Genomic DNA, 23,678 nt, shown 5'->3' on the forward strand with positions numbered 1-23,678 from the left:
ACAGCTTCCTGGGGCAGCAAATTCCACAGACCTACCACCCTCTGAGTGAAGAAGTTTCTCCTCATCTCAGTTTTGAAAGAGCAGCCCCTTATTCTAAGATTATGCCCCCTAGTTCTAGTTTCACCCATCTTTGGGAACATCCTTACTGCATCCACCCGATCAAGACCCTTCACAATCTTATATGTTTCAATAAGATCGCCTCTCATTCTTCTGAACTCCAATGAGTAGAGTCCCAATCTACTCAACCTCTCCTCATATGTCCGCCCCCTCACCCCCGGGATTAACCGAGTGAACCTTCTTTGTACTGCCTCGAGAGCAAGTATGTCTTTTCTTAAGTATGGAGACCAAAACTGTATGCAGTATTCCAGGTGCGGTCTCACCAATACCTTATATAACTGCAGCAATACCTCCTTGTTTTTATATTCTATCCCCCTAGCAATAAAAGCCAACATTCCGTTGGCTTTCTTGATCACCTGCTGCACCTGCATACCAACTTTTTGATTTTCTTGCACTAGGACCCCCAGATCCCTTTGTACTGCAGTACTTTCCAGTCTCTCGCCATTAAGAAAATAACTTGCTCTCTGATTTTTCCTGCCAAAGTGCATAACCTCACATTTTCCAATATTATATTGCATCTGCCAAATCTCCGCCCACTCACCCAGCCTGTCTATATCCCCTTGCAGGTTTTTTATGTCCTCCTCACTCTCTACTTTCCCTCCCATCTTTGTATCATCTGCAAACTTCGATATGTTGCACTCGGTCCCCTCCTCCAAATCGTTAATATAGATTGTAAAGAGTTGGGGACCCAGCACCGACCCCTGTGGAACACCACTGGTTACTGGTTGCCAGTCCGAAAATGAACCATTTATCCCAACTCTCTGCTTCCTGTTCGATAACCAATCCTCCACCCATGCCAGAATATTACCCCCAATCCCGTGATTTTTTATCTTAAGTAATAATCTTTTATGTGGCACCTTGTCGAATGCCTTCTGGAAGTCTAAATACACTATGTCCACTGGTTCCCCTTTATCCACCCTATACGTTATATCCTCGAAGAACTCAAGCAAATTTGTCAGACATGACTTCCCCTTCATAAAGCCATGCTGACTTTGTCCTATTAAATTATGCTTATCTAAATGTTCCGTTACTGTCTCCTTAATAATAGACTCCAAAATTTTACCCACCACAGATGTTAAGCTAACTGGCCTATAATTTCCAGCCTTCTGCCTACTACCCTTTTTAAATAACGGTGTTACATTAGCAGTTTTCCAATCTGCCGGGACCTCTCCTGAGTCCAGGGAATTTTGGAAAACTATCACCAAAGCATCCACAATCCCTACTGCCACTTCCCTCAAGACCCTAGGATGGAAGCCATCAGGTCCAGGGGATTTATCCGCCTTGAGTCCCATTATTTTACTGAGTACCATCTCCTGAGTGATTTTAATCGTATTTAGCTCCTCCCCCCCGAGAGTCCCCTGTTTGTCCAGTGTTGGGATATTCTTAGTGTCCTCTACTGTAAAGACTGAAACAAAATATTTGTTCAGCATTTTTGCCATCTCCATGTTTCCCACCATTAATTTCCCGGTCTCATCCTCTAAGGGACCTATGTTTGCCTTAGCCACCCTTTTTCTTTTTATATAACTATAGAAACTCTTGCTATCTGTTTTTATATTTTTTGCTAATTTCTTTTCATAATCAAACTTCCCTTTCTTAATCAATCCTTTTGCTTTTTGCTGTCTTTTGAAGAATTCCCAATCTTCTATCCTCCCACTAAGTTTGGCTACCTTATATGTCCTTGTTTTTAGTCGGATACTATCCTTAATTTCTTTACTTAGCCACGGATGGCTGTCATTTCTTTTACACCCTTTTTTCCTCAGTGGAATATATTTATTTTGAAAGTTGTAAAATAACTCCCTAAATGAACACCACTGCTCATGTACCGTCTTACCCTTTAATCTATTTTCCCAGTCCACTTTAATCAATTCCGCTCTCATACCATCATAGTCTCCTTTATTCAAGCTCAGTACGCTTGTTTGAGAATCAACCTTCTCACCCTCTAATTGGATATGGAATTCAACCATGTTGTGGTCGCTCGTTCCAAGGGGATCCTTAACTAGGACATTATTAATTAATCCTGACTCATTACACAGGACCAGGTCCAAGGTTGCCTGCCCCCTTGTAGGATCAGTTACATACTGCTCAAGAAATCCATCCCTGATGCACTCAATGAACTCGTCCTCAAGGCTGCTCTGCCCAATTTGATTTGTCCAGTTAATATGATAATTAAAATCCCCCATAATTATGGCTGTTCCCTTATTACATGCCCCGACTATCTCCTGATTAATACTTCTTCCAGCAGAGTTGCAACTATTAGGAGGCCTATATACTACGCCCACTAATGTTTTTTTTCCCTTATTATTCCTTATCTCCACCCAAACTGTTTCATTATCTTGATGCTTTGTCCCAATATCATTTCTCTGTATTACAGTGATTCCTTCCTTTATTAACATAGCCACCCCACCTCCCCTTCCTTCCTGCCTGTCCTTCCTGATTGTTAAATACCCTGGCATATTTAATTCCCAGTCGTTGTCACCCTGCAGCCATGTTTCTGTAATGGCCACAAGATCATACCCATACGTAGTTATTTGTGCCGTTAACTCGTCCATTTTATTACGAATGCTACGTGCATTCAGATAAAGAACTTTCAAATCTGTTTTGTGACGCTTAGTTCCTGCTTTTTCCTTTTTTAACACTTTACCTATTACTCCATACCTTCTGTCCCTTCCTGTTACGCTTTCCTCTCTCTCCCTGCTCAGGTTCCCAACCCCCTGCCACTTTAGTTTAAACCCTCCCCAACAGCACTAGCAAACACTCCTCCTAGGACAGCGGTCCCGGCCCTGCCCAGGTGCAGACCATCCGGTTTGTACTGGTCCCACCTCCCCCAGAACCGTTTCCAGTGTCCCAGGAATTTGAATCCCTCCCCCTTGCACCATTCCTCTAGCCACGTATTCATTTGAAATATCCTCCTATTTCTACTCTGACTAGCACGTGGCACTGGCAGCAATCCTGAGATTACTACCTTTGAGGTCCTATTTTTTAATTTACCTCCTAACTCCCTATATTCTGCTTTTAGGACCTCATCCCCTTTTTTACCTATATCGTTGGTGCCTATGTGCACCACGACAGCTGGCTGTTCGCCCTCCCCCTCCAAAATGTTCTGTAGCCGCTCCGAGACATCCTTGATCCTTGCACCAGGGAGGCAACACACCATCCTGGAGTCTCGGTTGCGGCCGCAGAAACGCCTGTCTATTCCCCTTACAATTGAGTCCCCTATCACTATAGCTCTGCCACTCTTTTTCCTCCCAGCCTGTGCAGCAGAGCTACCCGTGGTGCCAGGAAGTTGGCTGCTGCTGCCTTCCCCTGTAGATGAGGAATAGGAGAGGGCCAAGAATCGATTGACAATACAAAGCTAGGTGGGAAAGTAAGATGTGAGGAGGACACAAAGAGATAAGGGATATAAACAGGTTAAGTCAGTGGGCAACAAGGTGGTCGATGGAGTATAATGTGAGGAAATGTGAGGTTATTCACTTTGGTAGGAAGAACAGAAAAACAGAATATTTTTAAATGGTGAGAAACTATTAAATGTTGGTGTTCAAAGAGATCTGGGTGTCCTCGTACAAGAAACACAAAAAGTTAGCATGAAGGTACAGCAAGCAATTAGGAAGGCAAATGGCATGTTGGCCTTTATTGCAAGGGGGTTGGAGTACAAGAGTAAGGAAGTCTTACTACAATTGTACAGGGCTTTGGTGAGACCTCACCTGGAGTACTGTGTACAGTTTTGGTCTCCTTATCTAAGGAAGGATATACTTGCCCTAGAGGCAGTGCAACAAAGGTTAACTAGATTAATTCCTGGGCTGAGAGGGTTGTCCTATGAGGTGAGGTTGAGTAGAATGGGCCTACACTCTCTGGAGTTTAGAAGAATGAGAGGTGATCTCACTGGAACATACAAGATTCTGAGGGGGCTTGACTCAGAGGGTTGTGAATCTTTGGAATTCTCTACCCCAGAGGGCTGTGGATGCTGAGTCATTGAATATATTCAAGGCTGAGATGGATAGATTTTTGGACTCCCGGGGAATCAAGGGATATGGGGATCGGTCGGGAAAGTGGAGTTGAGGTTGAAGATCAGCCATGATCTTATTGAATGGCGGAGCAGGCTCGAGGGGCCGTAAGGCCTACTCCTGCTCCTATTTCTTATGTTCTTATGTTCTTATCCTTGGGGGACTCGAGGTAATGGTGTGGGAGTGGGAAGAGAAGCCATTGCAGGTGATTCTCTGGCTACGACTGGATGGATAAGAATGGAATCAGGCGAGCGCAGTCCCACCCAGCAGGACGACGGAGAAGCGGCGTTAGAGGAGGATGGGGTGGTCAACCGTGTCAAAGGTTGCAGACAGGTGGAGAAGGATGAGGAGGGATAGTTTACCACGGTCTCAGTCACACAGGATGTCATTTATGACAATGATAAGGGTCGTTTCAGTGCTGTGGCAGCAGTGGAAAACTGATTGGACGGGTTCAAACATGGAGTTGCGGGAAAGGTGGGCACGGATTTGGGAGACAACAACACTTTCAAGGACTTTGGAAAGGAAAGGGAGATTGGAGATGGAGCGGTAGTTTGCAAGGTCAGAGAGGTAAAGGATTTTTTAAAAAAAGGTGGGTGATGATGGCAGATTTGAAGGGGTGGGGGGGCAGGAGAGGGAAACGTTAACCATGTGGGAGAGGGGATGGCTGAAGTACTAAATCAGTACTTTGCATCTGTCTTTACCAAGGATGCTGCCAGAGTCCAGAGTAAAGGAAGATATAGCTGAGATACTGGACGGGCTAATAATTGATAAAGAGGAGGTAGTAGAAAGGCTGGCTGTACTTAAAGTAGATAAGTCACCCGGTCCGGATGGGATGCATCCTAGGTTGCTGAGGGAAGTAAGGGTGGAAATTGCGGTGGTACTGGCCATAATCTTCCAAACATCCTTAGATACAGGGGTGGTGCCAGAGGACTGGAGAATTGCAGATGTTACACCCTTGTTCAAAAAAGGGTGCAAGGATAAACCCAGTAACTACAGGCCAGTCAGTTTAAGCTCGGTGGTGGGGAAACTTTTAGAAACGATAATCCGGGACAGAATTAACAGTCACTTGGATAAATGTGGATTGATTAGGGAAAAGCCAGCACAGATTTGTTAAAGGCAAATCGTAATTAACTAACTTGATAGAGTTTTTTGATGAGGTGACAGAGAGGGTCGATGAGGGCAATGCGGTTGATGTGGTGTATATGGAATTCCAAAAGGCGTTTGATAAAGTGCTGCACAATAGGCTTGTCATCAAGATTAAAGCCCAAGGAATAAAGGGGGCAGTAGCAACATGGATACAGAATTAGCTAAGGGACAAGAAAGAGAGTAGTGGTGAACGGTTGTTTTTCGGACTGGAGGGAGGTGTACAATGGTGTTCCCCAGGGGTCGGTGCTGGGACCACTGCTTTTCTTGAGATATATATTAATGATTTGGAAAAAAATCGCTAAGGGGATACGGCAGGGCAGTGGGACTAGTTGGATTGCTCTTGCATCGAGCTGGCACAGACTCTATGGGCCGAATGGCCTCCTTCCGTGCTGTAACCAATTTCCACATCACATGAGCGGAGACGAGGGCCGTACCAGGCGGAACGATAATGGTTTTAATGGGACAAGGGCATCAAAGGTGGAAGTGAGGGTGTGATTGAGCAGATCGGTAGCTGCAGAAATGTCATGGTGAATGGAGGGCCAAAGGCTGGACAGTTGGGAAATGAAAGTGCCGTTGTAAGTGCCCTGGGGGAGTGTTTTTTTTCCAGGGGCGAGCACAGAAGGACGTGGGGTTGGAAGGGGAAAGGGGGACGTGGGGGGAGAGGGATTCAAGAAAGGGATACTCCTCTTCATATTTTTCTATCTCAGTATTTAAGGTCTCCGATTGGTTCTGTACCTCAGAGCTGATCAGTGAGTGCTGTACATCATCCAGACCCTGGGTCACCTCCAGCAGCAGCATCTTCAGAACGGACGATGCAGAAACATTCTGTGCAAAACGCAGCACAGTAAACATGTAACCGTCGGAAACGATGAGGTAGGGTAAGCGAGGGTGAGCAGCCAGGGAGAACCGCTGTCTCATTGGGTCACTTTCAGAGGCAGAGGAGCCAGCAGACTGTGTAGGATCAGCACTCAAAAGCAGGGACTGAGGTTGTCTGAAAAACAGAACGATATTAAATAAAATACATGAACTGTCCCATCAAACAGTCCCAGGACAGGTAAAACAAAACTTGTAATTATATTTTGTTTCATTCGTGGAATGTGGGCGTCACTGGCGAGGCCGGCATTTATTGCCCATCCCTAATTGCCCTCGAGAAGGTGGTGGTGAGCCGCCTTCTTGAACCGCTGCAGTCCGTGTGGTGAAGGTTCTCCCACAGTGCTGTTAGGAAGGGAGTTCCAGGATTTTGACCCAGCGACGATGAAGGAACAGCGATATATTTCCAAGTCGGAATGGTGTGTGACTTGGAGGGGAATGTGCAGGTGGTGTTGTTCCCATGTGCCTGCAGCCCTTGTCCTTCTAGGTGGTAGAGGTGGGTTTGGGAGGTGCTGTTGAAGAAGCCTTGGCGAGTTGCTGCAGTGCATCCTGTGGATGGTACACACTGCAGCCACAGTGCACCGGTGAAGGGAGTGAATGTTTAGGGTGGTGGATGGGGTGCCAATCAAGCGGGCTGCTTTGTCCTGGATATTGTACCTTTCACAACCTCAGGACATCCCAAAGCGCTTTACAGCCAATGAAGTACTTTTGAAGTGTAGTAACTGTTGTAATGTAAGAAACGCGACAACCAAATTGCACACAGCAAGGTCCCACAAACAGCAATGAGATAATGGGCTTGATTTGGAAACGGTCGTGCAGGTGCGTTGGAGGCGGGGGAAGAAAATCGGGATTTCCAGGAGCGGGCAGAAATCCCGGCTCCAACACGCCTAAGAACCCGCATGACCCAGAGTTATCTGGGTGCGCGCGCCGTTCCCGAACCCGGAAGTCCTGCTGACAATTAAAGCAGACGGGACATATTTAAAGCAGTAATTCAAGTACTTAAAGTACTGGGCTGGGAGAGCTTTGTGTTTAGACTGAAAATTCTTGGTTTACACTCAGAATTGTTCTGTTCACACTTATTTACTAACTTTTCGGACCCCCTCAAACTGACACCATCAGGATGGGGGGACGCCACGGCTGCATTCAACACTACATCAGAGTACATGGAACATCACCTGGCGGCATCACCTGTTGCAGTTAAGGTCACCACTGCCCTCAACTTCTTCACCCTGGATCATTCCAGGGTGCCACTGGGGACATCGCCGGGGTCTCTCAGTCGTCTGCACACAAGTGCATAAGGCAGGTCACCGACGGCTTGTTTCGCAGGGCCTCGCACTATGTCAACTTCCCCATGGACCACCTCAGCCAGACGGAGAGGGCAGTGGGATTCCACTGTGTGGTTGGCTTCCCACGGGTGCAGGGTGTAATCGATTGCATCCATATAGCAATCCGAGCACCTCCACACGAGCCAGGACTGTTCATCAACAGGAAGGGATATCACTCCATCAACACTCAGCTCGTTTGTGACCACTGCAAAAGATTCCTTCACGTGTGCGCCAGATACCCTGGCAGCTGCCACGATTCGTCCATTGAGGGAATCCAACATCCCGGGCCGAACACCCTTAAGGGCTGGTTCCTCAGGGACAAGGGAGGTCCCCTGCACACGGGACTCGTGACACCTCTGAGGAATCCCATCATCGAGCAACAGCGTTGATACAACGACAGCCACATCGCCACCACATCTATAACTGAACATGCGATAGGGCTGCTGAAGATGCGTTTTCGGTGCCTCGATCGTTCTGGGGGAGTGCGTCAATACGCGAGAGTGGGTCGTAATATAGTAGTGTGTTGTGCCCTGCACAACAGGATACAACAAAGAGGGGACCCTGTTGATGAGGCCCCATGCCCTCATCCGCCATCCACATTGAGGAGGAGCAGGAGGAGGAGGAGGAGGACGAACCCATGGGCAGAACAGCGGCTCACCTGGCTGCTCATGAGGCCAGGGAGTCACTGATATGTGAACAGTTCTCGTAAGATCAGAAAGTGAGAAGAATCCAGTCCTCACACCAGCTGGAAAGAGCAGCAGCACCAGCGCTAACACCACCCCGCACTAAACAGTCCTGGATCTACACATACACCCACTGTAAAGTGACCCACTGTGTGGTATCGTGTCGCCGTTCATGGTGAAGCACATGAAAGGGCGTCATCACAAAAGGCAGTCAAGAATGGGCAAGGCGTGGCAGTAGTGGTGAGAATGATAACATTTAATGTGAATATAACAAAAACCAAATATAAATGGAAAACATGACAGTCTGTCAGACACCCTTGTGCATTCCCTTCGTGACCACAAAACCTTCGCCTTTCTCTTCCTTCTACTCCGACATGGTGCTTCCCCTGTGGCTGCAGCAGAGGGAGTGGCAGGTTGCTCTTGTTCATGCCTTGATCGATTAGATGCTTTTGGCCTACACCCTCTGGGTTTTGGTGCCTGTGAGGGCCCCTCCAAAGACCGCTCCACCTGCACCTGTGCAGGGGCAGACTCGGCCACCTGGAGAGGAGGCAGCATCGTGGTACTGGTTGAGAGGGGGGGCAACGGGTGAGACATGGGAGCACTTTGAGTGGCGTCCCCACTTCCATGTCCCCTTTCGCCATCATCCAGCCCCTGGGCCAGGCCCACATCACTCCTACCACCCTGCTGGACAACAGTTCGGAGGACATGTATGATGCCTTGGAATCCCAGTTGTAAAGATTCTGCCTGCCTGTTCACCGTGAGTCCGAAGGGCCATTGTCAGGGCCTGAGTGGGCTCATTTGTGAGCCGTGCTTGAAGCTCAATGGAGGCTAGCCTTCTCTCCATCGCAAACATTCCTGCACTTACCCGTGACACTATCTCAGAGATTCCCTAACCTACCTGTGCCACCATTCCACTCATGCAGGAGTTGGACTCCTCCATCCTCTGCCACTATTGTGGAAAGTGCACATGGCACCTGTTCCAGTATCTCACAAATGCGCTGCTGCCTCTCAATCATTCTCCTTTTAAAGGATGGCCCCCAGGGTTCAGCATCTGCTTCCAGCTGAGCAGAGCCTGGAGAGGAGTGTGCCCACCGACACGGACTCTCCACAGGTGCCCCTACCACCAGTGTCTGCTCGTGCTCACTTGTGTGTGGTAACTCACCAGGTGCCAACCCAACTAACTCACTACTAGAACCCACCAAGATGTGAGTATCTGTGCTGGTGGATGGCTCGCTAAGATGTGATGGTGCCCCTCAGAGGCCGGGAGCTCCTCTGAGAAATCGTCCTCTCCAGTCACTTCAGTCGTTGAAGGGCCTGGAAGAAAAGAGAAGACAATATTAAGCATCATCACAGATGTGTGATGTTGCGATGAGCATACTGAGGTGTTCAACATGCCAATCATTATTAACATCAATTCATGTTGTGTGTGATGAATGTTAAAGTTGTGTCACCAGATGTTTGTGGGGTGTCAGTCTCGCTGTCCCCGACGGACAGGCACTCGAGGGTGCAGCTGATCTCCAGGACCTCCTCCTCCGCGAGGACCACTATTTGCTGTGGCCCCCCTCCAGTCCTCACCCTCTCGCCGGCATTCTGAGCTCTCTTCTCCTAGAAGGGGAGAAAGTACAGACATGTGAGTGAGTGATGGTGAAGTGGTCAGCTGAGGAATTCATCGCTTTGGGTGAGGCTGACCGTGAAAGAGGTGCCTCAGAGGGTGAGTGTGAGACAGAGACATCACGTTGGATCAGGGCAATTCTTCTCACCTTCTCGAGGGCAATTAGGGATGGGCAATAAATGCCGGCCTCGCCAGCGATGCCCACACCCCATGAACGAATAACAAAAAAAGGATTGGGGCGAGTGGTAGTGGTGGGGTGACTAATGGGGAGGTGAGGACGTGCTTAGGAAGTGAAGGTAAATTGAGGACAAGCCTTAAGTGGGTGTGAGGAGTGATGTGATGGAGTAGTGTTGGCAGTGCAGAATGAGTTGGGTGTGGTGGGGGGGGGGGGCGGGGGGCGGTGGGGAGAATGGTGATGACATGGTGACCATGGAATGCAGGAGAATCAGTGAGAGTACTCACTTTAGCTGACCTGGTTAGGTCATTGAAGCACTTCCTGCACTCGATCTAGGTGCAGGAGCTGTTGCTGCTGCTGGTGACCTCGTCTGCCACCTCGAGCCAGGCCTTCTTGGTGGCAGAGGCAGGCCACTTCCTTCTGTCTCCTCCTCCTCCTCCTCCTCCTCCTCCTCCTCCTCCTCCTCCTCACCCCGGCCAGTAGCAGCTGAAGTGAGGCATCGCTGAATCTCAGCCTTGCCCCTGTGCTGCTCCATTGGGTCTTCTTGCTCTTTGCTCCAGCAAAATCCATTGGAGCAATGGCCCTTTAAATCCAGATGCTCCAGCTGACAGCCTGTCATGCAGGTGCACAGTCCACCCGCTGCGCAGCTTTCGGACGGCAAACCCCGAAACAAGGTTAAGGGGCACCAATTAAATCGCAATCGCATGGGGAACGGTAAGTTTTTATTAATCGGGTTTGCTGCAAGCCCATTGGACCCCCTCCCCCCCGCCACCCTTTGAAAATCGAGCCCAATCTGTTTGTTGTTGATTTTTTAAAGTGATGTTAGTTAAGGGATAAATATTGGCCAGGACACTGGGGAGAACTCCCCTGCTCTTCTTCAAATAGTGGCCGTGGGATCTTTTGCATCCACCTGAGAGGGCAGGCGGGGCCTCGGTTTAACGTCTCATCTGAAAGATGGCACCTCCGACAGTGCAGCACTCCCTCAGTACTGTGCTGGAGTGTCTGTCTGGATATTGTGCTCAAGTCTCTTGAGTGGGACTTGAACCCACGACCTTCTGACTTCGAGGATTAAATCATGAGGAGAGGCCTGTATTCCCTGAAGTATAGAAAGTTAAGGGGGTGATTTGATGGAGGTTTTTAAGATTTTGAAAGGAATTGATAGGGTAGATGGAGAGAGACTTTCTCTGCTGGTGGGGGAGTCTAAGACAAGGAGACACAACCTTAAAATCAGAGCCAGGCCATTCAGGAGAGAAGTTCGGAAACACTTTACACACAAAGGGTGGTAGAAGTGTGGAACTCTCTCCCACAAAAAGCAGTAGATGTTAGCTCAATTACTAATTTTAAATCTGAGATCAATAGAATTTTGCTCGCCAAGGGTATTATGGGATATGGAGGCAAGGATGGAGTTAGGATATAGATCAGCCATGATCTCACTGAATGGCGGAACAGGCTCGAGGGGCTGAACGATCTACTTATAAGACCATAAGAAATAGGAGCAGGAGTCGGCCATTCGGCCCCTCGAGCCTGCTCTACCATTCAATCAGATCATGGCTGATCTTCAACCTCAACTCCACTTTCCCGCCCGATCCCCATATCCCTTGATTCCCCTAGAGCCCAAAAATCTATCGATCTCAGCCTTGAATATACTCAGTGACTGAGCATCCACAGACCTCTGGTAGAGAATTCCAAAGATTCACAACCCTCTGAGTGAAGAGATTTCTCCTCATCTCAGTCCTATATGTCCGACCCCTTATCCTGAGACTATTCCCCAGCCATGAATCAGCCTCTCAGCATCTACCCTGTCAAGCCCCCTCAGAATCTTATATGTTTCAATGAGATCACCTCTCATTCTTCTAAAGTCCAGAGAGTATAGGCCCATTCTACTCAACCTACTTCTGTTCCGATGTTCCTATGACCCAGAGGTAAGAGTGCTACCCACTGAGCCACGGCTGACCCGGGTCAGAGACAGAGTAAAGACTCATTAGAGTTCTCCCACTGCATTTCACGTGCAGGCTGCCTGTCACCAGTCCCTTTTAAGGAGATCAGTTGTGTTGTGATTGAGATCCAGCTGCGGGCCATACCTGTAGGTTATTAATGGATGAAGTGGGATGAATTCTGCTGGTCCAAACTCCACAGAGCAGCCGAATGTGGTGATGGTGACCAGCTCCCCGAGACGTGACAGCAGAAGCAGGGCTCCACGTTTCAGCATACAGGCCAGGAAGAGATCGTCATGAGTCCAGCTCACCTCACCCACCCAGTACGACCTGAGGAAGGAAAGCACACTCAACTCACTATAAACACTGCATCAGCGAGAGGCATCCCAATAAGAGGCACAGTGACCTCCCGGAGGGAGGGGGGGGGGGGGGGGAGAGGGGGGTGACATCACGGAGGGGGCTGACCGCCCCGGAGGGGGGAAGGGGGCTGACCGCCCCGGAGGGGGGGGCGGGGGAGGGGGGGCTGACCTCCCGGAGGGGGGGGGCGGGGGAGGGGGGGCTGACCTCCCGGAGAGGGGGGCGGGGGAGGGTGACCTCCCGGAGAGGGGGGCGGGGGAGGGTGACCTCCCGGAGAGGGGGGAGGGGGGGGTGACCTCCCGGAGAGGGGGGAGGGGGGGGTGACCTCCCGGAGAGGGGGGAGGGGGGGGTGACCTGCCGGAGAGGGGGGAGGGGGGGGGTGACCTCCCGGAGAGGGGGGAGGGGGGGGTGACCTCCCAGATTGGGGGGGGGGGTGACCTCCCAGATGGGGGGGGGGGGTGACCTCCCAGATGGGGGGGGGGGGGTGACCTCCCAGATGGGGGGGGGGGGGTGACCTCCCAGATGGGGGGGGGGGGGGGGTGACCTCCCAGATGGGGGGGGGGGGGGTGACCTCCCAGATGGGGGGGGGGGGGGGGGGTGACCTCCCAGATGGGGGGGGGGGGGTGACCTCCCAGATGGGGGGGGGGGGGTGACCTCCCAGATGGGGGGGGGGGGGGGTGACCTCCCAGATGGGGGGGGGGGGGGGGGGTGACCTCCCAGATGGGGGGGGGGGGGGGGGGGGGGGGGTGACCTCCCAGATGGGGGGGAGGGGGGTGACCTCCCAGATGGGGGGGGGGGGGGTGACCGCCCGGAGGGGGGGGGGGGGGGGGTGACCGCCCAGATTGGGGGGGGGGGGGGGTGACCTCCCAGAGCGGGGGGGCACAGTGATCTCCTGATTGTGCTACTGAATTAACAAGATCGGGAGTTCATATTTCACCGTGGTAAGTTGTGATATTGAATTTAATGACCTGTGGCCGGAGCAGAAAAGTGGATTGTTGTAAAAACCCAAGATGTTCACTGATGTCCTGCAGGGAGGGGAACTGCCCATCTGGTCTGGCTACATGTGATTCAGTCCCACACTACGTGGTTGACCAGGAATGAACAATAATTGTAAAAGTTGCCCCCCAACCGCACCCCCACCCCCACCCCCACCCCCCCCACCAGTCGCCTGGCAACTGGATGCACCATCCTGTGTGCTTCAGAACCATACAGGCTAAGGTCACAGGTCAACCCATCTTCACCAGAATGGTGGAAGGAAACAAAGAGGAAAGGTGGTTTTTAGGACGTCGTGGAGTCCTTCACAGCTGATTAAATATTTTTTTTTGAAGTGTTGTCACTGTTGTAATGTACGAAACGCGGCAGCCAATTTGTGCACAGCAAGATTCCACGAACAGCAATGTAATAATTACCAGATATGTTTCATAGAATCACAGAAAGGTTATAGCACGGAAGGAGGCCGTTCAGCCCATCGAGTCCGTACAAGAGCAATCCAGCTAGTTCTACTCCCCCACCCTTTCCCCGTAGCCCTGCAAATTTTTTTCTTTCAAGTACTTATCCAGTTCCCTTTTGAAGGCCATGATTGAATCTGCCTCCACCACCCCCTCGGGCAGTGCATTCCAGATCCTAACCACTCGCTGTGTAAAAAAGTTTTTCCTCATGTCACCTTTGATTCTTTTGCCAATCACCTTAAATCTGTGTCCTCTGGTTCTTGACCCTTCCACCAATGGGAACAGTTTCTCTCTATCTACTCTGTCTAGACCCTTCATGATTTTGAACACCTCGATCAAATCCCCTCGCAACCATCTCTGTTCCAAGAAGAACAATCCCAGCTTCTCCAGTCTATCCACGTAACTAAAGTCCCTCATCCCTGGAATCATTCTAGTAAATCTCTTCTGCACCCTCTCTAAGGCCTTCACATCTTTCCTAAAGTGCGGTGCCCAGAACTGGACACAATACTCCAGTTGTCGCCGAACCAGTGTTTTATAAAGGTTCATCGTAACCTATGTAGGAACATAGGAACAGGAGTAGGCCATTCAGCCCCTCGTGCCTGCTCCGCCATTTGATAAGATCATGGCTGATCTGTGCTTTTGTACTCTATGCCGCTATTTATAAAACCCAGGATCCCATATGATTTTTTAACCACTTTGTCAACCTGCCCTGCCACCTTCAAAGATTTGTACACATATACCCTCAGGTCTCTCTGGTCCTGGACCCCCTTTTAGAGTTGTGCCCTCTAGTTTATATTGCTTCTCCTCGTTCTTCCTCCCTCAATGTATCACTTCACACTTCTCTGTGTTAAATTTCATCTGCCACGTGTCCACCCATGCCACCAGCCTGTCTATATCCTCTGGAAGTCTATCACTGTCCTCCTCACTGTTTGCTACACTTCCAAGTTTTGTGTGATCTGCAAATTTTGAAATTGTGCCCTGTACACCCAAGTCCAAGTCATTAATATATATCAAGAAAAGCAGTGGTCCCAGCACCGACCCCTGGGGAACACCACTGTACACCTCCCTCCAGTCCGAAAAACAACCGTTCACCACTACTCTCTGTTTCCTGTCATTTAGCCAATTCTGTATCCATGCTGTCACTGCCCCCTTTATTCCATGGACTTCTATTTTGATGACAAGCCTATTATGTGGCACTTTATCAAACGCCGTTTGAAAATCCATATACACATTAACCGCATTGTCCTCATCGATCCTCGCGGTTAGCTCATCAAAAAACTCTATCAGGTTAGTTAAACACGATTTGCCTTTAACAAATCTGTGCTGGCTTTCCCGAATCAATCCACACTTGTCCAAGTGACTGTTAATTCTGACCCGGATTATCGTTTCTAAAAGTTTCCCCACCACCGAGGTTAAACTGACTGGCCTGCAGTTACTGGGTTTATCCTTACACCCTTTTTTGAACAAGGGTGTAACATTTGCAATTCTCCAGTCCTCTGGCACCACCCCTGTATCTACGGATGTTTGGAAGATTATGGCCAGTACCTCCGCAATTCCCATCCTTACTTCCCTCAGCAACCTAGGACGCATCCCATCCGGACCGGGTGACTTATCTACTCTAAGTACAGCCAGCCTTTTTTAACCGAGACTCTGGCAGCATCTTCTTCCTTGGTAAAGACTGATGCAAAATACTCAATTAGTACCTCAGCCATCCCCTCTGCCTCCATGCGTAGATCTCCTTTTTGGTCCCTAATCGGCCCCACCCTACCTTTTACTACCCGGTTACTGTTTATATGCCTGTAGAAGACTTTTGGATTCCCTTTTATATTAGCCGTTTCCCTTTTATGTTTCAATTATGTTGGTTGAGGAATAAATAATGGCCCAGGACACTGGGGAGAACTCCTCTGCTCTTCCTAGAAATAGTGGCCATGAGATCTTTTACATCCACCTGGGAGGGCAGACGGGGCCTCGGTTTAATGTCTCATGCAGCCTGGAATGGAGAGGGGGGGGTGGGGTCCACAGCCTGGAATGGGGCGGGCAGGGGCAGCAGGCCTTCCCTTCTCCAGTCACCTGTTGCATTGAGGCTGAACATGAGCAATTTGCAGGCAGGGATCTGCAACAGGCACTGGCAGGTTGACAAATGATGCAGGATAACACACCATATGATTCCCCATTACGTGACGGAGCTGGTCACCTACCTGATAAACCTGACCGGCACAGCGCGCCCATTACTGCCACATCCTCGCAGGCTGCTCGTCACTGTCACACAATTCAGCGGGTTCACAAACAGCACCTGAGTGGCCTACAACCAACGAGAGACAAAACAGGCAGTGGATGAGCCCAGCAAGACAGACAGACACACACACAAACACGTGCAGACACACACACTCGCACAGGCAAACAAATAGGCACTCACATACTGGTGCGCACACACTCACAAGCACGCACACAAACAAACGTGTATGCACACAGAATCGCAGGCGCACAGGCACACGCAAACGCGCTCACAGGCACACGCAAACGCGCTCACAGGCACACGCAAACGCGCTCACATACAGTCACACACACAAACATGCAAACATACGTATGCACACAAACACAGGCACACGCATACAAACACACATCTGTACAGGGGGTGAGAGAAATGTTTAAAAAGTGACAGACTGTAATAAGTATTTGGATTCGGACATGCTCAGAAATGTACAATGTTTGAATCCCCAACCAAACCATGATCAGGTGTGGTTGTAAGTGTATATTTAAGTGCTGTTGCATGTACTGCCTTCTTAATAAATCTGGCACGTGACCTCAATCATAGTAGGTACAGCTCAGGAGGAGGCCATTCAGCCCATCGTGCCTGTGCCAGCTCTTTGAAAGAGCTATCCAATTAGTCCCACTCCCCGCTCTTTCTCCATAGCCCTGTAAATTTTTTTCCCTTCAAGTATTTATCCAATTCCCTTTTGAAGGTTATTATTGAATCTGCTCCCACCGCCCTTTCAGGCAGTGCATTCCAGATCATAACTCGCTGCGTAAAAAAAATGTTTCCTCATGTCGCCTCCGGTTCTTTTGCCGATTACCTTAAATCTGTGTCCTCTGGTTACCGACCCTCCTGCCACTGGAAACAGTTTCTCCTTATTTACTCTGTCAAAACCGTTCATGATTTTGAACAAATCTCCCCTTAACCTTAGAGTCATAGAGTCATACAGCACGGATAGAGGCCCTTCGGCCCGTCGTGTCCGCGCCGGCCATCAGCCCTGTCTACTCTAATCCCATATTCCAGCATTTGGTCCGTAGCCTTGTATGCTATGGCATTTCAAGTGCTCATCCAAATGCTTCTTGAATGTTGTGAGGGTTCCTGCCTCCACAACCCTTTCAGGCAGTGAGTTCCAGACTCCAACCACCCTCTGGGTGAAAAAGTTCTTTCTCAAATCCCCTCTAAACCTCCCGCCTTTTACCTTGAATCTATGTCCCCTTGTTATAGTACCCTCAACGAAGGGAAAAAGCTCCTTAGTATCCATCCTATCTGTGCCCCTCATAATTTTGTACACCTCAATCATGTCCCCCCTCAGCCTCCTCTGCTCCAAGGAAAACAAACCCAATCTTCCCAGTCTCTCTTCATAGCTGAAGCGCTCCAGCCCTGGTAACATCCTGGTGAATCTCCTCTGCACCCTCTCCAAAGCGATCACATCCTTCCTGTAGTGTGGCGACCAGAACTGCACACAGTACTCCAGCTGTGGCCTAACCAGTGTTTTATACAGCTCCATCATAACCTCCTTGCTCTTATATTCTATGCCTCGGCTAATAAAGGCAAGTATCCCATATGCCTTCTTTACCACCTTATCTACCTGTTCCGCCGCCTTCAGGGATCTGTGAACTTGCACACCAAGATCCCTCTGACCCTCTGTCTTGCCTAGGGTCCTCCCATTCTCTGCTCTAAGGAGAACAACCCCAGCTTCTCCAGTCTCTACACATAACTGAAGTCCCTCATCCCTGGAACCATTCCAGTAAATCTCTTCTGCACTCTCTCTAAGGCCTTGACATCCTTCCTAAAGTGTGGTGCCCAGAATTGAACACAATACTCCAGCTGAGGCCTAACCAATGATTTATAAAGGCTTAGCTTCTTTGTGAGCCCGTTTATATGTGCCTGCTTGTTTGTGCGCGCACACGTTTGTTTGTGTGGGTGTGCCCGTCTGTTTGTGTGCCCGTCTGTTTGCGTGCGTGTGTATACATGTTTGTGTGTTTGTGCGTGTATGCGTTTGTGCGTGTGTGCGTGTGTTTACATGTTTGTGTGTGTGCGCGCGCGTGTGTGAGAGAGTAAGTGAGGCGAGGACAGGATCTTATTCGGTTGTCATGTCCCATCCACAGTTCAATAGTCCATGACCCTCCCTATCTAGTCTCACCTATACCTCTCCAAATGGCTATTACTTGAATGGTGTGGAGCCCGCGGAACCATGTTTGGTGAGTAGCCAGACAGTGCCGGTGCCCCAGTCTGCACCTTCAGAATGAGAGGGGAGAAAAAGGCAAAAAAAAAAGAAAAATAAGAAGAAAATGGCTTTAATTGTAATTCTACCCTACAGGGCAAGCCAGAAAAGGACCGCAGCAGTACCTTGGGATCGTTCTGATTGATGATGAGGGCAAGCACCAGTCCATCCCTGGAGAAAGCTGCTCGCAGCGCTCCTCTCGATTTCACCGCATCACAGCGAGGGACCAGACCACCCAGCAAATGTGTCTGTGTCACCCATCGTACAGAAAACGGGACAGCACTGCAAGGAAAGAGTCAGGCATGAATCTCCGGAGCGCGCACACCGACACACGCCCGCGCACCGACACACGCCCGCGCACCGACACACGCCCGCGCACCGACACACGCCCGCGCACCGACACACGCCCGCGCACCGACACACGCCCGCGCACCGACACACACATAACATACACACACGTACACTTGTGCACACAAAGACATGAGTTCACACACACTCACGTGCACATTACTACAGGATTGTTCACATTAACAGTCAAGTGTACATACACACTAACATGCACACAAGTTCATATTAACTCACACATACACCCATACTAACACGTGCACACATTAACACACATTAGTGTCAGCCATGGCTCAGTGGCAGCACTCTCACTTCTGAGTCAGAAGGTCGTGGGTTCAAGTCCCACTCCAGAGACTTGAGCACAAAATCTAGGCTGACACTCCAGGTCAGTACTGAGGGAGTGGTGCACTGTCCAAGATGAGGCGTTAAACTGAGGTCTCGTCTGACCTCTCAGGTGGACCTAAAATTTCCAACAGCCACTATTTCAAAGAAGAGCAGGAGACTTCTCCCCGGTGTCCTGGTCAATATTTATCCTTCAACCAACAACACTAAAAAAGATTATCTGGTCATTATCACATTGCTATTTGTGGGAGCTTCCTGTGCACAAATTGGCTGCCGCGTTTCCTACATTACAACAGTGACTACACTTTGAAAGTACTTCATTGGCTGTAAAGCACTTTGGGACATCCTGAGGTTGTGAAAGGTGCTGTATAAATGCAAACTGGTGAGGGAGAGGGTTCCTCTGCGGAATGCAGCCAGAGCCAAGACCACAGCACCATGGGTGGCTCAGCTGTAGGGTGGGTGGGGGTGGGGGGGAAGACAGGTCAGGAGAGCGATAGTGAAGGGGATTCTATTGTTAGGGGAGAGACAGGCGTTTCTGCAGCTGCAGACTTGATTCCAGGATGGTATGTTGCCTCCCTGGTGCCAGGGTCAAGGATATCACTGAGCGACAGCAGAACATTCTGGGGGGGGGGGGGGGAAGGTTGAACAGCCAGGGGTCGTGGTCCATATCGGTACCAACGACATAGGTAGAAAGAGGGATGAGGTCCTGCAGGCAGATTTTAAGGAGTTAGGAAACAGATTAAGAAGCAGATCTCCAGATTACTCCCGGTGCCACGCACTAGTGAGCATGGAAATAGGAGGATAGAGCAGATGATGAGATGGTGAAGGAGGGAGGGCTTTAGATTCCTGGGGCACTGGGACCAGTACTGGGGAAGGTGGGACCTGTAAAGGTGGCATCAACAGAGCTGGGACCAATGTCCTCACGGGGAGGTTCGCCAGTGCTGAGGGGCGGGACTTTAAACTAATTTGGCAGAGAGATGGGCACAAGGATGTAGCATTGGCAAGGAGAAACAAGGGGCACAACGGATCGGGGAGAAAGGTAGCACTAGAGCAAATAATAGTACAGTATTAGGTGGGATCAGACTAAGAGAGAGTACAAGAAAGTCTAAGATAGATTTACAGTGCATGTGTGTAAATGCATGAAGTGTGGTAAACAAGGTTGGTGAGCTGCAGGCGCAAATAATCACATGGGAATATGATGTTGTGGCGATAACGGAGACCTGGCTCAAAAAAGGACAGGACTGGGTACTAAATATTCCTGGATACAAGGTGTTCAGGAAAGATAGGGAAGAAAAGAAAGGACGGAGGTTGCAGTATTGATTAAGGAGAATATTGCAGGACTGGAGAAGAGAGGATGTCCTGGAGGGGTCAAGGACAGAATCCATTTGGTTAGAGTTAAGAAATAATAGAGGTGCCATTACACTACTGGGTGTATTCTATAGGCCACCAACTAGTGGGAAGGAGATAGAGGAGCAAATTTGCAGGGAAATTACAGAGAGGTGCAAAAGCTATAGAGTAGTGATAACTGGGGACTTCAACTATCCGAATATAGATGAATATCGGGATAACAATAATAATAAGGGGCACAGAGGGGGAGGAATTTTTGAAATGTGTTCAGGATAACTTTTGTAACCAGTACGTTTCTGGCCCGAGGAAGGAGGCATTGCTGGACTTGGTTCCAGGGAATGAGGTGGGCCAAATGGAGCAAGTGTCAGTGGGGGAGCATTTAGGAAGCAGCGATCATAGTATCATAAGGTTTAGAATAGCTATGGAAAAGGACACGGACCACTCTAAAGTAAAAATACTCCATTGGAGGAGGGCCAATTTCAATGGGATGAGAACAGATCTGGTCCTGGTAAATTGGAATCAAAGATTGGCAGGCAAAACTGTAATTGAACAGTGAGCGGCCTTTAAAGGAGATGATTCTGGTACAGTCGAGGCACATTCCCACAAGGCAGAAAGGTAGGGCAACTAAAGCCAGAGCTCCCTGGATGACAAAAGAGATAGTGAGTAAGATGAAACAGAAAAAAGGGGCAAATGACAGATGTCAGGTTAATAACACAAGTGAGAACCAGGGAGAATATAGAGAGTTCAGAGGGGAAGTGAAAAAGGAAATAAGAGGGGCAAAGAGAGAATATGAGAATAGACTGGCGGCAAATATAAAAGGGAATCCAAAAGTCATCTACAGGCATGTAAACAGTAAACGGGTAGTAAGAGGAGGGGTGGGGCTGATTCGGGACCATAAAGGAGATCTACTCATGGAGGCAGAGGGGATGGCTGAGGTACTAAATGAGTACTTTGCATCTGTCTTAACCAAGGAAGAAGATGTTGCCAGAGTCTCAGTAAAGGAAGATATAGTTGAGATACAGGATGGGCTGAAAATTGATAAAGAGGAGGTACTAGAAAGGCTAGCTGTACTTAAAGTAGATAAGTGACCCGGTCCGGATGGGATGCATCCTAGGATGCTGAGGGAGGTAAGGGAGGAAATTGCGGAGAGACTGGCCATAATCTTCCAAACATCCATAGATACGGGGGGTGGTGCCAAAGGACTGGAGAATTGCAAATGTTACACCCTTGTTCAAAAAAGGGTGTAAGGATAAACCCAGCAACTATAGGCCAGTCAGTTTAACCTCAGTGGTGGGGAAACTTTTAGAAACGATAATCCGGGACAGAATTAACAGTCACTTGGACGAGTGTGGATTGATTAGGGAAAGCCAGCACGGATTTGTTAAAGGCAAATCGTTTTTAACGAACCTGATGGAGTTTTTTGATGAGGTAACAGAGAGGGTAGATGAGGGCAATGCAGTTGATATGATGTATATGGATTTTCAAAAGGCGTTTGATAAAGTGCCGCACGGTAGGCTTATCGTCAAGATTGCGGCCCATGGAATAAAGGGGGCAGCAGCAACATGGATACGGATTTGGCTAAGGGACAGCAAACAGAGAGTAGTGGTGAACGGTTATTTTTCGGACTGGAGGGAGGTGTACAGTGGTGTTCCCCAGGGTCACTGCTTTTCTTGATATATATTAATGACTTGGACTTGGGTGTACAGGGCACAATTTCAAAAGTTTCAGATGACACAAAACTTGGAAGTGTAGTAAACAGTGAGGAGGATAGTGATAGACTTCAAGAGGATATAGACAGGCTGGTGGAATGGGTGGACATGTGGCAGATGAAATTTAACGCAGAAAAATGCAAAGTGATACATTTCGGTAGGAAGAACGAGGAGAGGTAATATAAACTAGAGGGCACAAAATTAAAAAGGGTACAGGAACAGAGAGATTTCAGGGTATATGTGCACTAAACGTTGAAGGTGGCAAGGCAGGTTGAGAAAACGGTTAAAAAAGCATAAATAGAGGCATAAAATACAAAAGTGTGGAAGTCATGATGAACCTTTATAAAACACTGGTTCAGCCACAACTGGAGTATTGTGTCCAGTTCTGGGCACCGCACTTTAGATGTGAAGGCCTTAGAGAGGGTGCAGAAGAGATTTACTAGAATGATTCCAGGGATAAGGGACTTCAGTTATGTGGATAGACTGGAGATAGACTTGGAACAGAGACGGTTGCGAGGTGATTTGATCGAGGTATTCAAAATCATGAAGGTCTAGACAGAGTAGATAGAGAGAAACTGTTCCCATTGGTGGAAGGGTCAAGAACCAGAGGACATAGATTTAAGGTGATTGGCAAAAGAACCAAAGGTGACATGAGGAAAAACGTTTTTACACAGCGAGTGGTTAGGATCTGGAATGCACTGCCCGAGGGGGTGGTGGAGGCAGATTCAATCATGGCATTCAAAAGGGAACTGCATAAGAACTTGAGAGGAAAAAATTTGCAGGGTTACAGGGAAAGGGCGGGGGAGTGGGACTAGCTGGATTGCGGACACGAAGGGCCGAATGGTCTCCTTCAGTGCTGTAACCTTTCTATGATTCTATAAGTCTTTCTTTCTTTCAATGACACTTAGACACTAATGTACACACATTAAGATGGGCAAACTTATACACTCGTACAAACCAACACACATAAACACCAATATTCGGACACATGTGTGCACCTTCCTCCTTACTGCACAGCTAGCACAAGGACCTTTGTGGAAGTTCCTACCTGATGCACTGTTCCACCTGTTCGAACCACTTCAATTCCAGAGTGGTGAGCACCAGAACCTCTCCAGATATAAACACAAAGGAACAGAAGCAGCAGTCGCCCAGCACCTGTGCACAAAAAAAAGTTCAGTGATGGATCAGTGGACTATCATCTCGTGTCAGTGAGGAGTCACAGCACCGTGGACTTCAAAAGCACTTTGAACCCTCCCTCAACCCAAAGTTCCTGCAATGGACAGGGAGATACATCACAGTGCAAGTCATAAAGTCTCTCCAAAGAGGAGTCATATAAATTTGCCAGTAAAAGCAGGAAGCCTGAGGATTGGGAGCAGTTTAGAATTCATCAAAAAAGGACCAAGAGATTGATTAAGAGGGGAAAAATAGAGTATGAGAGTAAACTTGCAAGGAACGTAAAAGCAGACTGTAAAAGCTTCTACAAGTATGTAAACAGAAGACGACTAGTGAAGACAATAGTAGGTCCCTTACAGTCAGAAACGGGAGAATTTATAATTGGGAACTTTGGTTCTGTCTTCACGGAAGAGGACACAAATAACTTCCCAGAAATGCTAAGGAACCAAGGATCTAGTGAGAAGGAGGAATTAAAGGAAATTAGTATCAGTAAAAAAACAGCACTGGAGAAATTAAAGGGACTGAAAGTCGATAAATCCCCAGGACCTGATAATCTGCATCCCAGAGTACTAAAAGAGGTAGCCATGGAAATAGTGGATGCATTAGTTGTCAACTT

At 48.9% G+C, this 23,678-nt stretch overlaps 1 protein-coding gene across 1 annotated transcript in view; it reads right to left on the reverse strand.

The window, feature by feature from the left end:
• cplane1 (ciliogenesis and planar polarity effector 1) overlaps nucleotides 1–23,678 on the reverse strand; it is a 211,492-nt gene that overhangs the window by 166,044 nt on the left and 21,770 nt on the right. Inside the window, exons 6-10 of the mRNA XM_067982079.1 lie at nucleotides 22,938–23,044; nucleotides 18,272–18,428; nucleotides 15,867–15,970; nucleotides 12,011–12,193; nucleotides 6,000–6,255 (exon numbers count right to left, since the gene is read on the reverse strand). Coding sequence (XP_067838180.1) covers nucleotides 6,000–6,255; nucleotides 12,011–12,193; nucleotides 15,867–15,970; nucleotides 18,272–18,428; nucleotides 22,938–23,044 — 807 coding nt within the window. The remainder of the gene's footprint in view (nucleotides 1–5,999; nucleotides 6,256–12,010; nucleotides 12,194–15,866; nucleotides 15,971–18,271; nucleotides 18,429–22,937; nucleotides 23,045–23,678) is intronic.

Source organism: Heptranchias perlo, chromosome 4, assembly GCF_035084215.1.
Source record: "Heptranchias perlo isolate sHepPer1 chromosome 4, sHepPer1.hap1, whole genome shotgun sequence".
Classification (NCBI taxonomy): domain Eukaryota; kingdom Metazoa; phylum Chordata; class Chondrichthyes; order Hexanchiformes; family Hexanchidae; genus Heptranchias; species Heptranchias perlo.